A 23,561-nucleotide genomic window follows, 5' to 3' on the forward strand; every position below is an offset into this window, starting at 1 on the left:
GATGGGCTGCGGCTCGGCTGGCGCCTGCCTGCCGCCGCACGCCAGCGGGCCGCTCGGAGCCGCCGTCATAAAACAAAAGCCTGTGTGTTGTACCTGCCCGCACCGCCGTAGGCAGCGAGAGAGCGCTAGTTGTGCTAAAATGTGAGGGTTACCCCTCACGCACCAAAAATGTGTTGCATGAGGTAGAAATCACTCAGCCGTGGTCATCTGATTGGAGGTGAAAGAAATATACGAGTTCTCAGTAACACTTTCTGTTAGGAGAAAAACAGCAGGAAAGAAGATCAAGGGGAATAAAGGAAAGAGAGGACCGTAGCTCGAGTAAGTCCTGTTCAAGCGCAGTGACCGCTTTCCTTCGGCCGAGAGAGCCCCTCGCCCTCAGGGGCCGAAGGGAAGGAGGGGTATGAGGAGCTGCTCGGGTCTGAACAACTCCAAAATTCAAACAGAAGAGATAACTAACCTGCCAGGTCCATGAGGAATTGCACAGGCTAGTTAAGGTCTTCCTATCCTACCCTTTCCTATCCGAAAGCAGCAGAGGTGACGTTCTTTTGATTTTTTTTTTCTATAATTCTTTTTCTCGGAGTTCTAGTTCGTTTCTCCATTAGAGAGTTCACTGGTAAAATACCAAAGGATAAGTTTGCTCTTTGAGTACATGTCAGCCAAACAGCTGGACCTACACCTCCCTCCCTCTATTTGTACAGAGGGGAAAAGCAAATGACAGAAAAAAAAATACGAAAAAAATAATTACATACTAAGAAATGGTAAATGTAGAGCTGAGGGAAAGTGAAATGCATCTGGGAACACCACTAGCTCTCTCATCTCACTCTAGTCCTTGATCCAAAAGAATCATATTAATTGATGAGTCCTCACAAAAGGTCCTAAGCAGTGCACCTTGGATCTTAAAGGAAGCTTCCGACATGGTTTGTCCTTACAAACGAAATGCTTCCCAGTTTAAGATTTTGAACACAAAGATGCATTACTGCAGTGTCCATCAGCTGTAAGAGGTATGGTCACCCATTGAAGTGTCAAATCCTTCAGTGCTGCCAGGGCAGACATCCCGCAGGTGCACTGGGCATGGAGGCATGACACCGGGTGAGCCAGCTCAAGGCCATGTGCCATAGCACAGCATGCCAAGTTCTGGCTCCTGTGCTGCCTAATCCTACATGAGAGTTGTCCTGTGCTAATGCCTGCCTCTATCAAATCTGTACTGCCAAATAACCTGTTAGTGCACCACGCCAGCAGTAATTCAGGAGAGAGACACACCTGCCTGATAATGGGAATCCTGGCAGGTTACATCAATACCACTCTGAGTCAAGGGCATTGCAGAGAATCTCTGCCACGTGAGAAAACAAAGATACACAAAGACATTGTAATACTTGGTGCAGTGTTGCGCTAAAGAAGGATTTCACCTAGGGAAAGGTGTTTCCCTAGCAAGAAAAAAGCATTTAGAAGACTGTAGGAATTTCAAAGAATAAAACAATGCAGCTGAAATTTTGAGAAGTATTTTCATGGGGGAGGGAAAAAATTAAATGCATTTAATTTATTAAATGTGTCCAAGGACTGAAGAGGTAACTACAGGTGAAATTCAGCACCCTGACTCAGATGTTGTGGCACTTGAAATGACAGAAATGGGCAGGGAAACACAGTGATGCCATAAGGCTGATGCTGCTCACCAATACCTTCTGACAACACTATGTGCAACACTGCACTGTTAAATTTTACCTAAATCCACTAGAGAATACATATTACATCAAGAAGGAAAAGAGTAAAGGAGGAATATTAGACAGTACTAATTATAAGGGAGCTTCAGTATATTTTGTTTGATTCCATTAAATTATAACAATTCTCATTGTTACATTCCTTCTTCTTCCAGCTTTGGGATACCACAAGTTATAGAGATTTCCAGAGAAATCTTGTTTTCACTTTCTTAAACATCACAGGCTGAAAGCATAGAAGAGGTTTATAGATTTAGAAAATAATGAGACAAGCAAAGCAGAGTGAACATTTGCACTTTCATCTTAAAGTGCATTTCAAGACCCTGTAAAAATGTGTCTTCTGGCTTGTGCAGACCAGGCCTGGGTGTGTTGTTGTCCTGGCCAACATGAGAGAGTGCAGGTGTGAGTGCTTTGCTTCTCCTTGTCCTCATGGCTTGGAAAGGCAGACAAGTTTATAAACACTCATCCATTTTTTTTCCCAGCCAACTTATTGCATGAGACAGGCATGTATTTTCCCTTGTGGATCTTCCAGCAGACAAAAACTAGACTGTGAAAAATAGTATCCAACAATTTCAGCAGTGTTCTGATAGGAAGGAAGAAAGAAATTGCAAGGTTTCCAGTAAGATGCTTTTTCACCTACAGGGATGTATTTTTTTCTTTCTTGTTTCAGAAAAAGGAAATTGCTGTTCAGAATTCCTCTGTCTCCAATGCAGACAATTTTCAGAATGCGGCATTCCATATGAGAGACACATATGAGTGCACACGCATACCCTAAAGCAGAATTGCAACATTTACATTTGTTTCCTGTCTTAAGCTCTGCTGGGGACTAAAAATCAATGAGAGTCTGCATTGCACCCCAGAAGTGCCTGCTTTTCACTGGTGAGTGACTACAAGTCATATCCAGCACGTTTTTTATTTCTGATTGCACGGAAAGTAAAACGCATCCTTGCTACGGCTTGAATCTAATACAGAGTCAATAACAAAATACAGCACTCTAGAGATTTTCACTGCAAGTGCAGTGGGACCCAGCTGTTCAGCTCCATTCTGACTCAACAAAGGTTTCATTGTCTCTTTGCATGCAATAATGCACTCAGAAATGCCAAGCAAAGGCAAATTCTTAAAGCACACATATGGCTTTGTGTCTAAGTAATATATTAGATGTGCAGAATAATGGTTTTTTGTGCTCTAGAACTATGGCACTATGGCAAGGTGCCAAAAGTTCTTGTTCCTCCTAGATGATTACTGTTTCATGCTATACCGATCACTTAATAACTAATAATAATTAATAACAGATATTAAACATCTCCACAGACATAACAACCAACCTCCATTATTTATTTCAAAACACTAGGCCAGTACAACAGATGGAGCAAATAACTGTTTTCGCACAAAAGAAGGGAGAGCACACTCATTGCTCTTTGCTCTGCTTCTAACTAGGCAAATGGCTGTACAAGCTGCACAGAGCTTTTCCAGACAATGCATACTAGGAAGCTAAAACCAAAGCTGTCCTGAGGTATTACAAACTAAATTTCCCCCATTTGGATTGAGCATTTTCCAATCTGTGACTAATCCTTGCCACGGAAGACTTTCAACTGATGTTGTCCAAGGTTCTGTCTCTGGGATCTTAGAGAATATGAACATATGCCTGATTAAAGCCTTATTCAAAACTAAATTCACCATTTGTGAGATAAGTGACTGGTACATACATACATACATGGAAAATGGAGTCAGAAGGGAAACACTATGCAACAGCTGCTAAAATTACTGTTATACAGCAGGAGTCAACAGTTATGGCAAAGACCTCATGTATGAACATAACTGCTACTCTTCTGAAAGAGAAGATGGCATTTGCAGATAATATTGCCTGCAAGGATTACTGAGCATATGTTGTCTGGCATCTTGTATTTCACAGGATACGAGTACATTTTCCTCTTCCTTTCACACCAACCTGCAGGAGCATTTGTTTTTGTTTTCACGCTTTCTTCTGCCATTACCAAAGCTGAGAGTCTGGCAGGGCCTAATATGCACTATACATTCACAGATAAAGGCACCAAGCTAAAGGGAACTGAAATGTTCTCCATTTTGCAGAGGGGAAAGAAAACTGTTGCACTGCAAGTCCTCTTTTCTCTCAGTCAGTATCACACTTGGACATTTCCTCAGCCAGTGTGAAAAGATTGTGAAAGCAGTATACTAACTCCCTCCTTTGTCTAGAGAGCAGGTTAGATACATCATTTGTGGAAACTCAGCAACTGTTAACTCTAGTTTGTCTAGAGAGTGTATTACCCTATCCAGCAATGTTATACCATTGAAAGCTTCCTAAGTACTCCAAGAAGCCTCTTTTGATGCAGGCAAAACATAGGTTCCTTAATTTATTTTCAGTTCACCAAAAAATAATCAAGGAAAATTGCTAAATGTGACACTCCTTCTCTAGCAATCTAAAACTTTAGAAATCAAAAATGGTAATTAAAAATAACAAGTGCTGCAGTAGCTGACCCTTAACACACCTTTGCTGCAGAAAACAGGTTTCTGTATTTGTTTTTGTGGGTACAGTCAGCTGGTAAGTGAAGAAGAATGGTCAGGGAATATAGGAAGCCCATTTGTTCATGTCAAGGCCAACATACACTGCTCTGCAATGTATGAAAGCAGATCTCACCTAAGTGAAATGATGCTCTGCTATATTTACATCCTTCTTATGTCTTCAGGAGCAGAAGCTTTTCCCCATGCTATGGAACCTGCTCTTTCAGATGAAACTCACCATAGCAAAATTTGCCCTATAGCTGCTTCTTAGCAATAAAGTCCTTCAAAATATAAATAAAAGGTACATTAGTACTTAAATATAGGGATAAAAGGTTGCTAAGAAAAGGTGATTCTAAAATGCAAGAACAAGAGTGTACAAAATTATGGACAGTAAAATGGTATGTATTCTCCACAGCCTTTTTCTAGAAAAATAATCTAACCATGGAGTTAGGGATGTGTTTTTATTTTAAAAATTGAGTTCGTGCTACCTCTCATAAGATCCCAATGGGAAGTTAAATCATCAATTAAATTGTCAATCTAACATAAGGCTCTCTCTTACAAATAATGTGGTTGCTACAACCATGCAGCAACACTTCTTTTAAGAAAACACACCTGGCAAGTTTTGTGTGCATGGGTGTGGGCAAGGGTCAGTGCTGTTCTAGTTACGTATGTTTGACTGGCCTCTTTTGTGTAAGAAAGAGGAGACACTAACAGAGATATTGTGCATATCATGATGACTGAAAATACCTGGACTTCTAGATACAGAGATACTGAGACAACATCTCATCACTTTTCTTTTTCTGTAATAAGTGATGGGATTTTTTTTTTCCCTAGACCTACTGAATTGAGCAAGTAAGATTTATTGTAGGGTGCTCTGTAAAACAAATTAGTCAAGCCTTAAAATTATCTGAATGCTTATTGGTAAAGTGTTCACCTATTCTACCTGCAGATCTCATATTCTTGGTGTATTCAGGAGGCAAGCTCCTTCAACAGGATCCTCCTTTGTGAGAATTAGCAATTCTTGGATTAAATCCGCCGTTTCTATTTTCTTCTCTCTTCTCTAGGCAGGTGATCAACCCTTAGCAGGTACTGGCAGCTGGTTGTTTTGTGCACTGCCTCAAAGGCTATCAGCTTTTTAAATTAGATCTTCATTTTCAGCCATGTTCCTGAAAAATGCTATGACAAGATCCTATACGTCTTACTGTCCAAAACTTAAATGCATTTCCCAATATAATTATTTCACATATCTTCTTGGGGGAAAGTAACTAGAATTGTGCAATTCTATCATCACATTGAGTGTTAAATCTAGCAAACTGTATTTATTTAGGATGGTTAAATGCAATAGTGGTAGGAGTTTAGTGAGTAGTGGCACGCTCTTTGCTTATTTCTTCAGGAATCTTGTGTGTGGACACTCTTGACTCATCTAAACAGAGGCATCTGATTCAAATAGTGCATCATCCCTAAGTTTCAACCACAAAGTTACATCAGTTTAACCAAATTGTTAAACCCTTGTAACTGTGAAGACAAACATTGCAGGAAAACAAAGATTTCTCAAGTCTTCATCAACCTAGCTGTGGCTTAAACATGTGAGGAGTTAAAAGGTTTTCTGTTGAGACTTCAGCATAATTGTGCTGTGTAACAGACTCTTCTTAGTCTTGCAAGAGATAACAAAATGGTAAACCTGAAGCAAAGGAGCTTTCCTCTGGTATGGTTACTGGTTCTAGAATCCCACAATCAGAGGTTATAATCCTACTTTACCTCCAGCAAGCCTGTACATGTGAGTGGGGAGGGGGGAAAAGAGTAAGGAACTAACTAAGCTTTAGAAGCACATGTTCTTTTCATACAGCTCTGGTTTACACAGAACAGATTAGTTAAATTGCAAAGAAAAGGGTTTTGTTGTTTGAAGTGGTTCTGTCCTGCTTTCAAGAAGTGACAGAAAAGTATAAACTTTTGCAGTGGTTTCAGCTTAGTTGTCCACCTACATTGCCACAGTAAATCGCCCCACACTCCCAGTCTGCAGTGACGAGGGCACTGTCTGGGCTGGCAGGTGGGCAAACAGGAGAGCACACTTGAGCTGCTGCAAGAGAGCAGTTGAGCTGCTGCACAGCTTCTCCTCACAGAAACCCTTGGCAGTACCTGCTGCTGGCTCCTGAGCCCCAGGGCTGCTGGGGTGGGGAACCAAAACATCCTCAGCAAATGTTTCTCAACAGGATTAACTTGCTGAAATTTTAATTCCTGCCAGCTTTTTTCTTCTGTTGGGCAGCAACTGAACACGAGCCCAGCAGTGAGTTCCACCTGTTCCCAGCTCAGCTTAGCTGCCCTGATGCGTGCTTGAAAGCCACTGCAGATATAAAGGGACAGGAGGAACAAGGCCTTTTGCTGAGCGACACAGAGAGACACAGCTTCACAGCTTCTCATTAGTAAAGCTGATCCAAAGAAGTTGGTTCTTCCTTTCAGGTGACAGGCTAGTTTTGAAAATCTGCAAAGAGAACAGTGCCTTTTTATTTCTGGCAGAAAGTGTGGGATTTGAAAAGCAGGGAGGAGAAGATCAAATGGTGCTCTGGGGTCTCACAAATTTGTTTGAATTTGTCTGTTCTATGCCTGTCCTCCATCAGCACATCTTAAATCCAAAGGTTTTTCTAAACATAAATTACTCCAGCTGGACCATCCATATACTTAAAGATTCATTTTGCTTCCTCTTTTCATTTTTGCATATGAACATAATTCCACAGAAACCTCCTACCAATGCCAGGAACCCCTTCTAGAACAGGCCAGTTAAAGAGTAGCACAAGACAGCCCAGCAATCCAAGGCAATTTGAACAGGATCCTGTCTCCCTCCACTAGAAAGAGGAAATTGTACCCAAGTAAGAATTTTTTTAATGTTAGTGGTGAGACCTGAATGCCCTTCTTCCTCACCCAATGAACAGGGTAGCTATCCTAGTTAGAAAACCACATGAAGTAAAGCTCAGTTTTCTCCTCATTCATATTTCAGTTTCAAAATCCAAAGCTATCTTAGAGTAGCCAAGCTGAAACGAGTAAGGTCATGCCATACACTCCTCTCAAGCCTTTTCACCACAGGAAGACAGCAGTCAAGTGCTTTAATACAAAATGTCTTTTGACAGACTTGTAACCTTAACCAAAACTTCAACATTGTTTCTTTTCCCAGAAACGGTGCCTGCTGACCCATGGAAGGCCAGCTAAAATGCCTGAACTCTGCTTCCCAGTTTTGCACAAGCAAGAAGGGAAATACAGGTAGGTGTAGAAAACCCCAAAGGCAGACATGAAGTGAGGGAAGTGTTAACTGCAAGCAGTTCTTTCTTCAGTAAGTGCATATTGGTTTCCAACAGCAGGCTGGAGTCAGTACGTGCAAAAAACTTACACACTGTAATTCTTGGAGTCTGCAGGCATCAGCTACAGCAAGCTCCAGTCCAACCCTAATGACTTGGAAAAGTCAAAATACCTTGCAAGGAGCTGGGCCATGTTTCAAACCAGACTTTTTTTAGAGAAATTTATGTTTCAGTGGGGGGGCAGCATGAGTGAAGTATAACGGTGTTCTTGAACCAATGGTTCACTCAAACTGAATTTCCCTTATCCTACTTCCACTTTTCCAGAGGCTGGCTTTGACTCTTAAGAGTGATGACACATGAATTTTAGACTACAAGGAGACTAAGTCATGCCAAACAAGTTTGTATAGAAAAATCACCTTTAACAATAAATTAGACAGCTGATGTATTAAAACCTCTTAACTTTTTTAATGCAATGAGATGACCTGCCCTTTAGCTGTTCCAAATGGCAAAAAAATCTGACATTTGAAGATCTGTTGCCTTTCACTGTAATGGTAGCTAGTGTGATGCTGACTTTGTGATATGCTTGAGCATGTTGAAGCTTCTCTAAAAATAATGTTAATAGAGAAATTTAATTAACTTAACTCAGTGCTGAAAAAAATCCTAAAATCTGCCCTTGGAACAGATTTCTTTATTAAAAATAAGACAGAGCCCCACACAGTCAGAGTATAATCCATTTATTAGCATACCTTGTGAGCCATTGGTGTTGATCCAGGGGACATGACAGCTTTGGCACTTGACTGATTTCAGAGGTACTCAGCCCTTAGTAGAAAAGGATTTTAATAGGACTTGAGTGGGCTACTACACAAAGTTTCTGATGTGAAAATTTAAGTATTTTTCCAAACAAGTGAAAATGCAGCCCTGAAGATGTGTATTAGTGCAGGTCACAGTGCCTTGCTCTACAAGGAGTAGTCCCAACTTGGTTATTACCAGAGGTGATTCTGTTCTCTCTAGCTGTAAGAAACTCCCACTGAGTCTATCAAGATATGTTAAATACCACAGTGTAGTTTCATCTCTCCAAAGTTTTCATCTGATTGCTGAAAATATACATAAAAATCTGTCTTCAAGTGGTCGATGAATCACTGCAGTTCCTTTGAGGTGGAGGACTCCAGGATACAGGCTTCAGAAAGAAAGGAAAACAGACAAAAGGCAGATCTACCTCTGTTACTCCTGAGATAGAAAATACCCACTTTCCTGGTTCCTTACCAATGACTCCACTGATATCTTTGAGAAACTGATCTGTTATTTTCTGCTACAAGTTTACAGAGATTACAAGGATAATTGACATTCTGTCCAGGTTAATAAATGCTGCCTGATTAATTATAGCATAGAACATAATTCATAGAAACCATCAGGACAGTGTTCAGCCACAAGAAAGTCATAAATCTTTAATTCAGCTTCAGGTAGCCAAAGTGTGAACAGGTTTGAGATAGTACCACTGCAGGCACTGCAGGTCAGGAAGACCCCAGTACTGGGGCAGCCTTTGGAACACTGGGGTATTCTCAAAGAGGGACAGGAGCAGCACTAAGAGCTGCTCCTTAAACCCTTACCATGGCCATGTTTCTACTTCTGCCAATGCTCCTAGCCACTCACAGTGATGTTCCCTTTCTCACACAACCACAATGTGCCACTCTGCTATGGGAAGTTCTCTGAGAGCATCCACGTGGCACAGTGTAGCCACCAGCACCACTGACTGAGCTCTCAGCTCTTGGAAGGAGTGCACATGCATTAACTTTATCTGATGGACTAATGCTGTGAGGGTGGACTGTCTCAGCCTTCCAGGTATGTCAGCACAGGCAAAAGGCTACACAGCTCTCCACATGCTCCCTGCTCAGAGCTCCCCAGACAGACCTACAGCAATTTCTGTGAGCTCAGTGGGACTGCTGCACCTACCTGAGATGCAGGGAGAACTAACCTCAGTGGGTTTTCATTCCCCTGTAGCAAGGCTGCCACCAAGACCACACTAGTAAATTTAAAACAAGCTCCAGTATACAGACACAACACTGAAATGATTTACAGAATTGCCTGCTATAGAAAATTTAACTCAAATAATCAGCAGGAGATACAGCCTCCCCTGGCAAACTGCATTCAGTTGTTTACCAAAGTTTAAAGATCCATCAGAAAGAGAAGACACAGAGAGACAATTAGCATGTTATAAGACACCTAGACATTTTGGATTGAAGAGAGACAGAGTAAGCCACAGTCTTAGAAAAGGAACTATCTCTAGAATAATGCATAACAGAGAATATAAAGCCAGGCCCCTTATTTCCTCTCGTGGCTGAGAACACAAGGACAGATGGTGCTCAATGAAAACAAAAGGCAATTAATTCGGGAACCATAAAAAGAAATTATGTGCTATGGAGAATAAAATTATAATGGTTTTCATTGCCAGAAAATACTGGATCTGAGAGCTTAGTTAGATTAAAAATAAGAAGTTTAAACATTTATATGGAAGATGAAGGCTGATACATTAAATAGTTTTTAAAAGTTAGGGACATAAACTGTTTAGGGGAAAAAATGACAAAAGGATAGTGCACAGTGTTTGTACAACACCTAGAGGATCAAGTATTTGTATTTCCATTTTTAATGATGATAATGATAATTCAAGTAATTAATTTAAATGTGTCAAGAACAAAATTCCCCAAAAGGAAAGTTTGTTAAAACTTGTTCAGCACAACACACACATACTATCTTTTGAAACGTCTGCTGCTGTCCAATATTACAAAATACAGTCCTAGGGTGACTGAGTGCTGCTCATCCAACCAGGCAGTTCTAGTAATCCTCATGCACATGCATTTGATTTGGGCCACAGTCCCAGGTTAAACAGTGAAGAGCAACAGCTGTATCCTGAAACAGGCCATGTCAACATAGGAGAGAACTGACAGGCTTGCCTACAGCACCAGTAAGGTATAAACACAGGCAAAGGAGATTGGATGCTTCCTTCCTTCCTCCTGGCTCATGCAGGACTTGAAGGGTGTTAATTACAAGGATTCTCACAGCCCTCATAGTGATAAGATCTAGGAGAAAGAAATATTTTTAAGTAGAACATAGGAATTTCAGAAGATAATGCCAGGCCTGCATCTCACTTGTGCTACATGGCAATTTATGCAAACTCCTGAATGGCCACTCACTAAGTAAGCTTAGGGAAATCACCTCACTGTGTCATCCTTTGGTGCTTCTATGCCTGTTGGGGTTATGGGTATAAACTGAAAGATCAAACCAGGTTAAACTAGAGATGTGACAGCACCCAAGGCACAGAAACTCCATTTGAGCTGCTGTAGCATGCTGGCTTAGGGGAGGCTGAAGGTAAAACTCAAATCCCTCCATGCTTCCTAGACAGGTACTGCTCCTGCCAGTGTAGAACTTGTCATTTAATCCCTCACAAGATGAGAGGTCTGTGACATAATTGCCCTTGGTCCTCCTGGCATTTTAATTCCGGAAAGATAAGGAGCAGTCTGCAGCTTGCATTTTAGATACTCTGCCAGGAGCCATAGGACAACATGGCCAGCATGGAGCCGAGCACAGTGCTGCCAAAGGATCAAGTCTGGCATTTTAAACAGGGATATCAGCACAAAGCTGTGTTGAAGACAGCACCTCGAGAAGAGGCACAAATGGATCAGGTTTGTTTCAAAGACCAGTTTGCAAGGGTCCTGACATTGCATATTTTAAAGATTCCAACAATTCTTCATTAAAATAAAGTTGGCAAGCAGGATTTTAGAACAGTCCATTGCAACAGTGGTAGCCCAACTATCCTATAATATCTGGAGAGGTAAATGAAACTGTTTCGTTTAGCCTTCACACACAAAAATCAGCCACCTAGTCAAGTCAGCACCTCTACATTAAGCTAATTTATAGAAGACAAATTAAAGCTTTAGGCAATCGCTACTTCTTGAACCCAAGGCAATTTCTAGGATCCTGTCACTACATGCCCTGTAATATGACATTGCTAATCCACAGACTGTGCTCTGCCTTCTGTTCTTGCATTGGTAATACCCAATGCTGGGAGTGCAAACCTTGCAGACAGCAGGTCAGTGCCTGACCTAGTTACTACCTACCCAAAACATGCACATTTGGTACAAGCTTCACGTGTCCCATCCTGTACTAATCCTCCACATTCAAGCCCTTGGTTATACATCAAAGCTTTTTGCTCCTGCTCCTGCACAGACCTGTCTGTTCTCTGCCTTATCTGTACACAGTGAGAAGATGCTGCACTGCACAACTGTTAAGGCACTTAGCTCTTCTGTCTATTTCTTTACTACTCGAGAATAATATATTAACTTTAAAAAGTGCTTAAGGCATAAGAGGGAACTCTGTTCATTTGTTTGGATGAGACAGAAGGAAGAAATTGTAATATTCAATAACCCCTGCTTTCTCTCAGCATTACATCTGTTCAGGCTGAGAACTACAGCTTGATGACAGTGCTTGCATACCCTCCAGTTAACCTCAGTTTACTCCCTATGACTTTACTCCCAAAGAGTGCAAAGAAAAGAAAAAAGAAAGCATGGCACAGAGGTATCAAGAATAGGACACACTTCACAAAAGCTGGAAGGTGTTTTGCAGCACACTTACTGTTTTTCACAGGGAGTCAGTAATTTGCTTGAGGTGTATCTATACCCCAGGAGTAATTCCATGTTTCATAGAAAACTGTGAACACAGAGATATTAAAGACTAGCAGCACAAAGGGCAGCTAATAACTATGATGAATAAGGGACCAGTAGGAAGTCCTCAAAGTGCAACAGCAAATCATGATTCAACACCTGAATGTTTGAGATTAACATTACATTTGGATTTAAAGAAAAATAACATATCTATTCAGCCACTTGAGGTCCGATTTTAAGTTCTTCATAGTAATCATGAGGGCAAGAAAGCTACTGCCTCTCACACCAACAACTGATTCTAGAAGATGCTACATTAAGGAAACAAAAAAGAAGCCCAACCACACACACAACTACTATAGCAAAAAAGCAGCAATAAAACTATAGCATCTGGCAGCTGAAAATGTGCGACAGAGGATTACAGAAGGAGGGTCAAGCATCTCTTAGTCCAGGCAGACAGTTGAAAGGGATCCTATGGGAGCAGACCTACTATTCAGAAGAGAAAAGGTTCCCCCTAGAGACATAACAGGGAAGCTAAAAAACCCAACAGCTGGCGTGTTCCTCAACTCAGGTCAAATCTTCCAATTCCTGGAACTGAAGAGAGCGGTAATGAAAAAATATCTGAAGATTTCCACTATGCCAGCACCTGGTGCCATCTTCCAAGCGTCTCACCTCTTCTTTCAGCATGTTTCAACTGTCCAAACATACAATCATAAAAAGATTTACAGCAGTAGGTATGTCTCTGCTTCTAACATTTCTGTGTGTCAGGGCAAAGGAATAGGTGTCATTGCATTAAAGGATTCAGATATTTAGAACAATGTATACTGATCATTGTTACCACTGTGCACCTGCTTTCTCTGCTTACAGATTACAGACTAAAATGAAACCAAAGACTTTAAAGAATCAGTCATAACTTTTCCTTGCAGTTCTACATTAAAGTCTTTTTGTCAGTGTCCAATGAGAAAATAAATCTCCATCAGTCACAGACCAGAAGCCACAGCCTTCTGCTGCTGCAGGGCAAAAGGACCATATGCTGAAATTCCTAGAGCTCAGTTATTTTTATTTTAGCTTGGTCACTTTCTTGATCCAGGGTACGAATTTGCTGACCTTTGTGTACACACCGGGCGAATCCTTCCGACCACAGCCATAGCCCCAGGAAGTGATGCCCAAAATGATCCAGCGTCCATTTGATCTCTGACACATGAGTGGCCCTCCACTGTCACCCTGACAGCTGTCCACCCGTTTATCTTCAGAGAGGTTCCCAGCACAAATCATGCGGTTGGTGAACTTCCGCCCGTAACGGGCCTCACAGTCTTCCCGTGGGAGAAGGGGGACCACCCCCTGCAGCAGGGTTCTGGAATAGGACTTCCCTGGAATAAAACAGACCAGCCAGACTGATTCACATACAGGCACTCATAGCGACCTGGTGCAACAGTGCTCCCTACAAAAACAGGCACTTATACATTTCATGCCAAGTCTGCAGCAAGGAAATAGGCTGAGCTCAGCATCTCTGAACCACAAGAACTTCAGAAAACAGTGATGCCAAGCCAGACCACAAAAAAAGAGCTGTAAGATCAAAGATGTGGGGAAGCAGGTTGCAGAAAAAAGGTTAGATCAAAGGATGAGTCTTACTCCTGATTCTGTCAACAAGTAACTTGAACCTTGTTCAATTCATCTCGCCTCTCCCAATCTCCATTTCCTGTTCAGTAAAGCAAGGACAGTGTTTTTTTCAAGAGAATAAATGCAGTAGTATCTGTTAAGTGCTCAGTCCTCAGAGAAGTTTTAGAAGATGTTTAAGAGGCATTCAAATGTTATTCAAAGGGAATTCACTTCATCTTTGGCCAGACTTGAGTCTATTTGGTCAAATCTCTTTATTACTCCAGTGTTGCTCAGAACACAAGGCTAATAACCTATATTAGAGTATGACCTTTCTGTTTATGTAAGTTCACAAGGTAGTAGGTAACTGCTCCTCATTGAGAAAGCTGGGTTTGTGCGTGGGAAGGATTCTAGCCACTAAGCTCCAGTACAGCTTAAGGCAGTTACATGGCTAAGTTGCTCCTTGATCCACCCCAAACATCCTGAAGTGACACGTGCAACTGGCACAACTGACTCCAAAGGCAAATAGGTACTGGCAGTTAAAAAGCTGCGGTAACAGCTGAGAAGGACAAGCAAGTCCAAAATCAACAGCTGAGCTCCTGGGTCTTTTGGCAGGAAGTCTTTCTAAACATATGGCTTTTCTCCAGTCAGAGCAGCCCCAGAAAGGCCTCCATGTTCCCTTTTACTTAGGAAGCTTTACACCAATATGCTCAAAGAGGACAGGTCCAGGCTGCCTTGAACCCAGGGCAGAAACCAGACTCAGAGTCCATCTGTCTTTGCCGAAATACACAGGGAGATTAAGCAAGGTAGTCTGAGAGGTATTTCTCTCTGAGGGCTCCTTCCACCTCTAAGCCCTCACCTCACCATGATAGTATCATGAAGAAGGCAGGTCATGGAAACAGGGGGGCCTCCCACAGGCCTGGTATAGAGGTTTATCACAGGCTGCTCCCTTAGGGGTCTGCTGTGGGCAAACACACGTGTAGAAATGGGAAGAAAGAGAGGATTGTGGCCAGATGGCAGCATTTGTCTCTCCCATAGCTTCTGAGGGATGGTATGGAAACCAAAGCTTTCATCAATATTGAGCAGACTCAATAAGGCTCAAAATCAGATGAAAACACAATAGCAAAAAACCCACCTCATCTCCCCATTCCTTAGCGCCATGTGCTGGCATGGACAATGGAAGCAGTGAGAACATAGCCTAGAGTTGACATAAATTAATGGCCTACATAGGCTTCTGAAGGCAGACTTCCTCCTCTCTCCTGCCTCTCAAAGCCCTGCCACTCACCTGTGTCTCCCCAGCCAGAGATGATGCAGGCTTGCCGGTTGATGTCAGACCTCTCTCTCCTGTCAGGCAGGCAGACGGGCAGAACGTGGTGATTGAAGGAGAGACAGTGCCCTTCTCTGCCCCGCATCCGGACCAGGGCTATGTCATTATCATTGCTGCCGGCCCAGTAGTTCCTGTGGAGGACAATCCGCTCCACAGGCAGCTCCCTCTCAAACTCATCCTTCACAGCTGTGTGGTAATCACCCACCCGCAGGAGGTAGCGCCGCACATCAACACCAAACCTGGAGAAAAACAGACTCAAGATCTCGATACTCCTACAAAGAGGAACACAGAATCACACAAGTCTCAGTTGCTATAAGACTGAACTACCTCCTCACACCACAGTGGTAAAACAGTTCCAGCTGCATGACTGTGGGGCCTCTTTAGCAGATAGATAAATCTGCCAGCTGTTGCAGATTTAGTGTCCCAAATCACTGCCTACTATGCACAGGACTTTTTTTTTCTATAAAAATTATTATTATAGTTGCAACAGGCTTGTGAACTGACCTGTTCACAGTTCCTTTAAGCACTTAAAATGGCAAAATGCTGCTTCCCTTTACACTGTAAAGCCTCAGAGTTAAGAGGCCAGGTGTAAGCAATGAAGGACAAAGCAAGGCTATATTGAGTCATCCACATAAGCACTCCAAGATCGCACAGATCATAACCTGAAGGTCTTGGTTTAGAAACTTTGCTCATGTGGTTCTACTGGGCTAGGAGGATAAACTTGTATGAGGTTATCTTGTCCATTGTTGAGTATCCCTTGGGCCTCCTCACTCCCAAACACACCTTTTGAAGCAGTGGGCTGCAGTCACCACCCAGCAGCTGCTGATCAGCGTTGCTCCACACAGCAGACGAGTATCTTGATGAAAACCCTTCAGCCGCAGTGAGGCCTGCCATGGCCAGCTGCCTCTGAAGAAGAAACAGGAATAAGAGGTGTCACACATATGGGAGCCATTTTGCTCTTTTCCCATCGACTCTGTCTCATCTGGGCTCAGCCAGCTTGCATTCTTTCCTGGACAGCACGCTGGTTCAAACCAAATTCAAAAATCAGCAGTGAAAATGCATTAATGCAGTCAGCATTTGCCAGGCTATTTCCAGAGCCCAAAGGAAAGCTGGAACCAGTCTGGCTCTCAGCAATTACAGGGTAGTACCTCAGAGACTTGTTTCCACCTATGATCCTTTTCTTGCGACGGTGAAGCAGGCGCATCCCACACACACCAGACTCTGCACCTGCATGGCAAAGTTAGAGCAGTTGGGTAGGGACCTTCACCTTAAGTATCAACACTGCTGTCACAGAGCCAAATACCATTCACCTTTTCTGAGGGCATTAATCCTCAAGATAATCAATAGTGTTGCTTTGTGCATATGGAATTCATAGAACATTTGATCCTATAGGTTTCCCTAATTTCACTGGAGGTGCTTACCTGAAGTCTCTATAGTCTTATGCCAGGAGTGGGACCTATACTTATACTTCCTCAGTACTCTAAACCCCAAAGGTTGCTTATGGTTGCTGTGCTAAGGAAGAGTATGGCGACTTGGCTGTGGGGAAATTCTCCAGGCTCAAGGGCCTGACATGGGTGGAGCTTCTCAGACTAATCTGGAACACTTTGTGCTGCTAAGGAGATACACTGAAAACGAGAAAAATGTAGGAGGTGCAGGACAGGACATGCTTATTTTGTAGGTGAAGTTTCAGCCAAACACAAGAATGACAGGGAAAAACCACAAAAGCATGCAGAGATCCTACAACCAGAGCTCCAGATCCTGCATAGAAGAAATGGGATTGTCACCTGTTCTCCTGCTATCTTGGACCTTTTCTTCCACATAGTCACAGATCACCCCTGCATCCTCACGGTGCCAGCAGCTGTGAGTCCTGGTGTCAGGTGTGGCACATTGCCCCAGGGTGTGCTCCATGCCACTGCATTCTATGTTGTCCAGATGGATGGGCCCATGGCCTTCGCCAAAATAAGCCATTGCCCTGGCTTTTGCTGTACCACTGCAATTAGAGAGAGGGTGGCTAATCTGCAGTGAGCGGGAGCCAACTGAACCTGAGGCACCAGTGCATTTTAAGTGGAATATTTGTCACTCAACACACAGACAGTAGTACAGTGAGAAGACCAACCTACTCCTTCAAGCATATGTGGGTGTGCCAAAACTAAAACTAAGCCCCCAGAAACAAATCCAGAAGTGCTCCTGAGAGCTGTTTCTATCTGTAAGATGCCTGTACCACAGCTCTTACCTGAATCCCAGTTGCCTGCAAACCACTGCAGCATCTCTGTCTGTCCAGTCATCGTCACAGACACTGCCCCACTGCCCATTCAGCAATACCTCAACCCGGCCCTCCTTGGTGCTTTCTCCATCCACCAGCCGCACAGGAGGCCCTGAAGAAGAAAATGCATGGGTTTCTGCAAGCAAAAACACCAGAGGGGTCTGCTGTCCAAAACTTGGAAAAAGATGAATCCCAGACATCAGTAAGCTTCAAACAAAAAGAAAAAAAAAAAAGGAAAAGAAAGAAGTGCATCTATATTAAGACATTTTACCTCTGTGCTGAAGCAGAAGACTATATACATACTAATCTATTTAATACATACTGGAAATGATCAGTGGATCATACTCTGAAAGCTGAGTAAAGAGGAGAACAGAAAGAAAGTTATTAACTCCTGAGCCAAGAGTTAGACAAGCTTAAACATGCCTGGGAAAAAAATTCATTGAATTGTATAACTATTACATGTTTAGAAGCAAGAGAAGAGTTCTACATCCAAGAAAAACAAAAATGTTGGATGCCACCTATTTCAATAACAAGTGTCTGAAAAACTGGAAAGTCTCCTATAGCAAGGAAAGGGGAGAGTATCAGGTATTATATAAATGAGGGAATCATGCTAATTTGAAATACTTTCACAATTTTAATTAGAAGTGTGTCATCCACACAAGGGAGTGCAAAAAACAACCCCTTGCAACTGAAGTCCTCCTGTCTTGGCAAGGTGTGGCACTAATGTAACCACACCTAAGTTTGCTAAAACGTCTAGTTAAAGACTTCCCTTGAGCAATGGCACACAAAGGCAGTCACTGTCCCTGAGCCCCTCAGGTCTGTTTTGGGTTTTTTTTGAGACTGCCAATACAACTCACTCCAGTTTCTATTTATCTGCTGGTCTGATAGTAGGCCTGGTGGAGCTACAGATTTGTGGCTCTGCCCCAATTCAGCCAGGGCTCCTTCCTCCTCAAAAAGCAGACCCCTTGTTGAACCAGCACAGGGAAAATTCCCACATCTGCCAGAGCTTCCAAGGGAATAGTGAAGTGAAAGGTTTTCCAAGGTGAAACTTCCCCACTGTTCAGGGCAAGAACAAGGTGAGTTACCCAGGCTGCCATCCATGACCGTGTTGCTTTCTGGGGAACAGCGGACACCCAGATCCTCAGCATGGGAGCAGTCATGCTGCCCCCAGTTGCTGTGGGGACAGTCCAGGAGAGACAGCTCTGTCCCCACACATGCCACATCATCCAGTAAGATGAAGCCTTGACCAGGAGCATAGTCTCCTTCAGAGGCCAAGGCAGCAGGACCCCTAGAGGAAGAAAACAGAAAATAACACTGAAACTCTAAATTCCACAGAAGGACTCAAGCTCAGATCTAAAGAGAAACACCCCTGCTTAAATATGGTACTGGTGGCTTCTTGACCTAAACCACTCAATGGACACACAGGATGGCAACGAAGCACCCTGACATCTCACCAGCTCAGTTTTTCAGGGAGGCCTCCTCAGACCAGTCCATTTTCTAGTGTCTGGTCAAAGGCACATTCAAAGGCACAGAGGACCAGCAGGGGCTGCTTTTCAGATATGGCAGATACCTCGATTTGGGGAGGGGCTGGCAGAGGAGGCATCAAAAATGTCAACATTTAAGTAATTCTACTTCTTTTTCTAGGAAACAGCTACCTGGAATTGAACTGCTCAAAGCTGTGAACTTTCAGGCACTAGAAGAGATGGCAAATGCAGTATGTAGCTGAACTCAAAGGGAAGAATTTAGTTTAGTCTTTTTTTCATCTATAATGTTGAAATTTTAGGAGACCCTAATCATGTTTTAAAAATCCCCAAAGCTCAAAGGCAACAGTATCCTGATTTTAAATCTTTCCCAAACTCCTACCTGAAGGGATGACAGGTCAGAAATGAGCTGAAAATTCCTATTACTATTCTTTTTTGCCCTGATGGTCTTTGTTCAGCTACTGACGGTGATACATATGGAGCAGATAGGTGATACCCTTTTACTGATAGAGCAGATGTGACACCTGAAAACTTAAGGACCATTAAAGAAAATTTTCTAACTTTGCTGAGGGGTTCATAAGGACAGTATTAAGCCTGTTATCTGCTTTCAAAACAGGCTGAGGCAAGAGATAATAGATTTATTTTTGCCCCTTGGAAGGGATGTGGATACCTATTAATCTTTCCTTAATAAGTTGTATAATGTTAATAAGCCTTCTAACAAAGACGGCATTGAAGGATTAAGGTCCAGCCTATCCTAGTGAAGGGTGACGGAATCTAATCCTTGAAACTAGGAAGTACAGACACTACACACTCTCAGTCCTACCTGAAGCCCAACTGCCTGCAGACCACCTGGGCACCGAGGTCTGTCCAGCCATCATCGCACACTGTGCCCCAGTCTCCATTGTAATAAACTTCCACCCTGCCTTCGCTGGGGCTGCGGCCGCCAGCCAGCCGGACAGTGCCCTCTGCAAGGCGTGGGAGAAGGAGAGGGCAGCACTCAGCAGGGGAGAAAAGAAACAGCCTGTGCACCACTGCTAGGTACTGCCCACGAGCAAAAGAAACAAAAGACACAGATGTCTGTGGGTACTCAAAATACAAATGTTCATTACCCATCTGTCAGAGAAGGATTCACTTCAGCCTTTCCACACCACCTGAGCAAAACTGTGGGAAGACCACCGAGTCTGTCTCTGATCCATTCCCTTAGTCTCTGCCTCCACATCTGGCAGCCCTTGTGGGAGCCATATATGGAAGCTGTGCAGGACCTGAACCAGGGGGTTTACCTGCTGAGCAAGCCAAGTAACGTGGGGGACTGACCACATCTAACTGGCAGAGCTGTACATCTGTACCTGTGAAAGGGTTACAGGAGACCCCAGCGTCTTCAATGTGGTCACAGTTTTGCTGTCCCCAGTCACTCTTCTTGCACTGATCAAGGGAGAGTTCATTCCCTGAGCACTGCACTTCATCCAGCAGGATTGGGCCAGATCCCTGCCCATAGTGAGCCCATGACAAAGCTTTTGGGGTGCCACTGTAAACATCAGAGATATATATGCTCAGTAAGGAAGGCCACCGTCTTGTGTCCTCAAATTCTGCCTTGCACAGGAACTCTACTGTGCTGGTCACTGTCCTCCCATAGATCATCTGTATTTTTGACACAGTGGAGTTGCCAACTGTTAATTGAAATGTTATTGGAAAGTATAGAACAGCTCCCATGTTAAGCACTGAATGGCACACAGGAGAATGAGGTGGTCATCTCTCTTGCTTTCCTGTCTGAAGAGGATAAGGGAAACTATAGGTGTTTAAACTTAACCCAGTAAGCAACTGCAGTTCTCATATGGAAATCATCATGACAAGTTACAAGATAAGTATTGGGATGTATGCAAAAATGATGAACAGGGATAAACACAAGCAGTCCTTAGACAGGAATGTACATTGCTTTTGTTTTTTTTTTTTACACAGCACAAACCATAAAATTGACTAGAAGAGGATACAAAATCCCTTCATAGGATGATCAGTCCAGAACTATGTTTCCCAGGGTTTCTGTATATCTCCTATAGGAAGGGCTGGTAGTATAGTGAAAGGACATGCTCTCATATTCTTCATTCTACCTACTTCTATTACTATTCCATAATATACAGCAAGGAAATTACCTGAGTCCCAGCTGTCTACAGACTACTTCAGCATCCCGGTCATCCCACTGGTCATCACAGATGGTTCCCCACTTGCCATCATGGTAAACCTCCACTCGCCCTTCAAAGCTCTCCTTCCCCCCAACTATACGCAGTGGGGCACCTACACCTGTGCTTCAAGAAAAGAAAAGAGAGCACAAGAACAAGACAGAAACAAAGCACATCCAGCAGTTCAGGATGTAGAACCATTCTCTAGCCAGGGGAGCTCTTGTGATGCTCTTTTACCACACCCTCCTCTCTAGACCCCCCACAAGCACTTATGATCACAGCCCCCAGAGTGGGGTACTGCTGGTCCAGAGATGGCTCTTTAATTGGCTGCAGTGGTGACCAGGAGTTTTCTGCCTGCAGACAAAATCCTGGCTTGACAATAAGGGGATGTAGTCATAAGCATCAGCCATGTTCATCAGCATCATTCGGTGATTGAGATCATTCCCTGGAGATTTACCTTCTGGAGGAACACAAGTTACCACGGCACTCCCCTGGTTACAAGCTCCTGACATAGCTTCCTGATAGCCACACTGCAGCAGGGCTTCCTCATCTCCATGGCAGTTTGCTGACTGCAGATGCAGGGGAACAGGCCATGGTCTGGGATGGCTCTTCTTCCCAGCTGTGCCGATCTCACTAGTACAGAGGATGCAACAGAGCAATGAAATGCCACAGACCAGCTTGACTTACAAGTTCCCTCAGTTGTTGTGACTCTCCAGTCCAGTTGTGACATTTCATATCCCAGTGTGTCCAGTTAATTGGAAATGCATAAAGGGGTGACCATTTACAGTCTCATGGGAAAGCACAAGCAAGCACAAAGCACTTCCTCATCCTTTTGTGTGCCTACCTAATGCAGAGGAGTTGGTGTAGTCAGAAATGGCACTCTCATTTGAAAGCAATGAACAAACCCATCAACAGACTCAAACACCAAACTATCTGAATCACCTTACCTCCTTGCTATTTGGAAGTTTGAATGTTCAAATCCCCAAAACCCAAAGAGAGTTCATACTCCTAAAATTTCTGTTAGATCGCTATAATAACTCCAGCTGATGATCATAAAAAGGGAATGTGATCTCACAGCTCACTTTTCACAGCCTGGAGCATGAAGCAGAATCTGTTGTTTTAAAAATTCTTGCAAATGCTGATTGGGTTAGGGGTAGCCACAGGAAGAAAACAGTACAAAAGGACCCTGGTAAGTGGGTAATTAGCTCACAAAAACTCCATTCTGCCAGCCAACACACTGTGCCAGAGGGACTGTAACCACAGAGGCTGCTGTTTCAAAAGCCACACAAGCATGTACCTCTCACAGTCAGACTGAGGTTCCCACCTGAGACCTAGCTGCCTGCAGACAACGCTGGCATCCCAGTCAGTCCAGTGGTCAGCACAGATGGTACCCCAGAGTCCATTGAAGTACAGCTCCACACTACTGTCTTCAGCCAGCCGCACAGCACCTTCCAAAAGAGAATAAAACCAACCAAAAACCAGCTTCTATCTGCTGATGGAAGCTTCAGACCAGCAAGTCTTGGACTTGCATGTATCTGAGCTGAACTGCACTTGGCTTCTTTCATCCCTGTTTTCCCTTTGCTGGCACTAAAGTGATCTGCATGAAAGAGTATGGGATGTGCACCTTCCCAGTCCCAGCAATGGCTGCTTGGGAGGATGGTTGGTGTTATGGTCTTTTCAAATCCATGGTAACACCAGCAGGAAATTTTGCTTCTTCCAAATCTCCTGGATTCCTCTTCTGTGGAATGGGGATGATTTTACATGCTATCTTGAAAGGGTGTGTGAAAATGGCATGTTATCTAATTACTTCTTACACTCCAGCGATCTATTTCCATCACCCACTTCACCTGCAAGACTCTGTTGCTACAGTAAGATGTTTAGCAACAGCAGATGAATCCTCTCTAATTTCTCTAAGAAAAAGAAGTGCTAGTGTAAATGCCCTTTCAATTCCCATCCCACCAAAAATTTTACCACAGTTTAGAAAGCACATCTCCTCGCTCAGTTTTGTACTTGCAGAAGGACACACCTGTCTGCAGTACCTCAATGCAGGCACACAGCACCACTACACATATCCTTCCTTTAATGGAAATGCATTCTTTGCTTTCTTTGAAAGCATATCCGCTGGCAAGGGAAAAGACTGTCATTTATTAAATTGGTGTTTATTAAACTGTTCTGCAAAATGCAGGAAAAGCAAGGATGGTCAGAAAACAGGACATTTTCAAGAATGCTGCACAGCAGTCAATGCATTGAGAGAGCTCAGCTCCTTGCTTGCCTCAAAGTATGCAGTAGTCCTTGTGCCAGCGCTGAGGAAGTTTAACACAAGCCTATGACCCACCTCGTCACAGGCTTTTTTCTTGTTATATTTGAACTGCTACACTTACATGAGGAATGCTCTGATATGGACCCTAAAGGAGCAGAAGTGGGTTGTTTTCTACATAACTAAAACTGTTTTCTAAGTGGCATAAGCTAGCAGTAGGAAAAAAAGAAGTCTCCTTGTATGAGAATAAAACATCTATACTGGGCATTACAGCTACAGCAGCTTAAATCCACCT

The 23,561-nt window shown here is 43.3% G+C and overlaps 1 protein-coding gene and 1 long non-coding RNA gene across 3 annotated transcripts in view; one reads left to right on the forward strand and one right to left on the reverse strand.

The window, feature by feature from the left end:
- The window catches only part of LOC107206900, a 27,280-nt gene continuing 3,719 nt past the window's right edge, over positions 1-23,561 (forward strand). The window contains exons 1-4 of one of the 2 annotated variants that reach the window (XR_004498164.1): positions 1-318; positions 2,383-2,591; positions 7,396-7,481; positions 7,841-8,147. This is a non-coding gene — a long non-coding RNA (uncharacterized LOC107206900). Of the gene's footprint in view, positions 319-2,382; positions 2,592-7,395; positions 7,482-7,840; positions 8,148-23,561 lie in introns of those variants that run through there. The other variant, XR_001522549.3, reaches the window with a different exon arrangement.
- LOC107206897 (neurotrypsin-like) overlaps positions 8,235-23,561 on the reverse strand; it is a 22,829-nt gene continuing 7,502 nt past the window's right edge. The window contains exons 5-16 of the mRNA XM_015633312.3: positions 22,334-22,457; positions 21,467-21,642; positions 20,983-21,130; positions 20,182-20,360; positions 19,659-19,800; positions 18,440-18,642; positions 17,325-17,466; positions 16,876-17,081; positions 16,240-16,318; positions 15,875-15,997; positions 15,050-15,330; positions 8,235-13,538 (exon numbers count right to left, since the gene is read on the reverse strand). Of these exons, the coding sequence (XP_015488798.1) occupies positions 13,228-13,538; positions 15,050-15,330; positions 15,875-15,997; positions 16,240-16,318; positions 16,876-17,081; positions 17,325-17,466; positions 18,440-18,642; positions 19,659-19,800; positions 20,182-20,360; positions 20,983-21,130; positions 21,467-21,642; positions 22,334-22,457 (2,114 nt within the window). The 3' untranslated portion in view covers positions 8,235-13,227. The remainder of the gene's footprint in view (positions 13,539-15,049; positions 15,331-15,874; positions 15,998-16,239; positions 16,319-16,875; positions 17,082-17,324; positions 17,467-18,439; positions 18,643-19,658; positions 19,801-20,181; positions 20,361-20,982; positions 21,131-21,466; positions 21,643-22,333; positions 22,458-23,561) is intronic.

Source organism: Parus major, chromosome 6 (assembly GCF_001522545.3).
Source record: "Parus major isolate Abel chromosome 6, Parus_major1.1, whole genome shotgun sequence".
Taxonomy (NCBI): Eukaryota; Metazoa; Chordata; class Aves; order Passeriformes; family Paridae; genus Parus; species Parus major.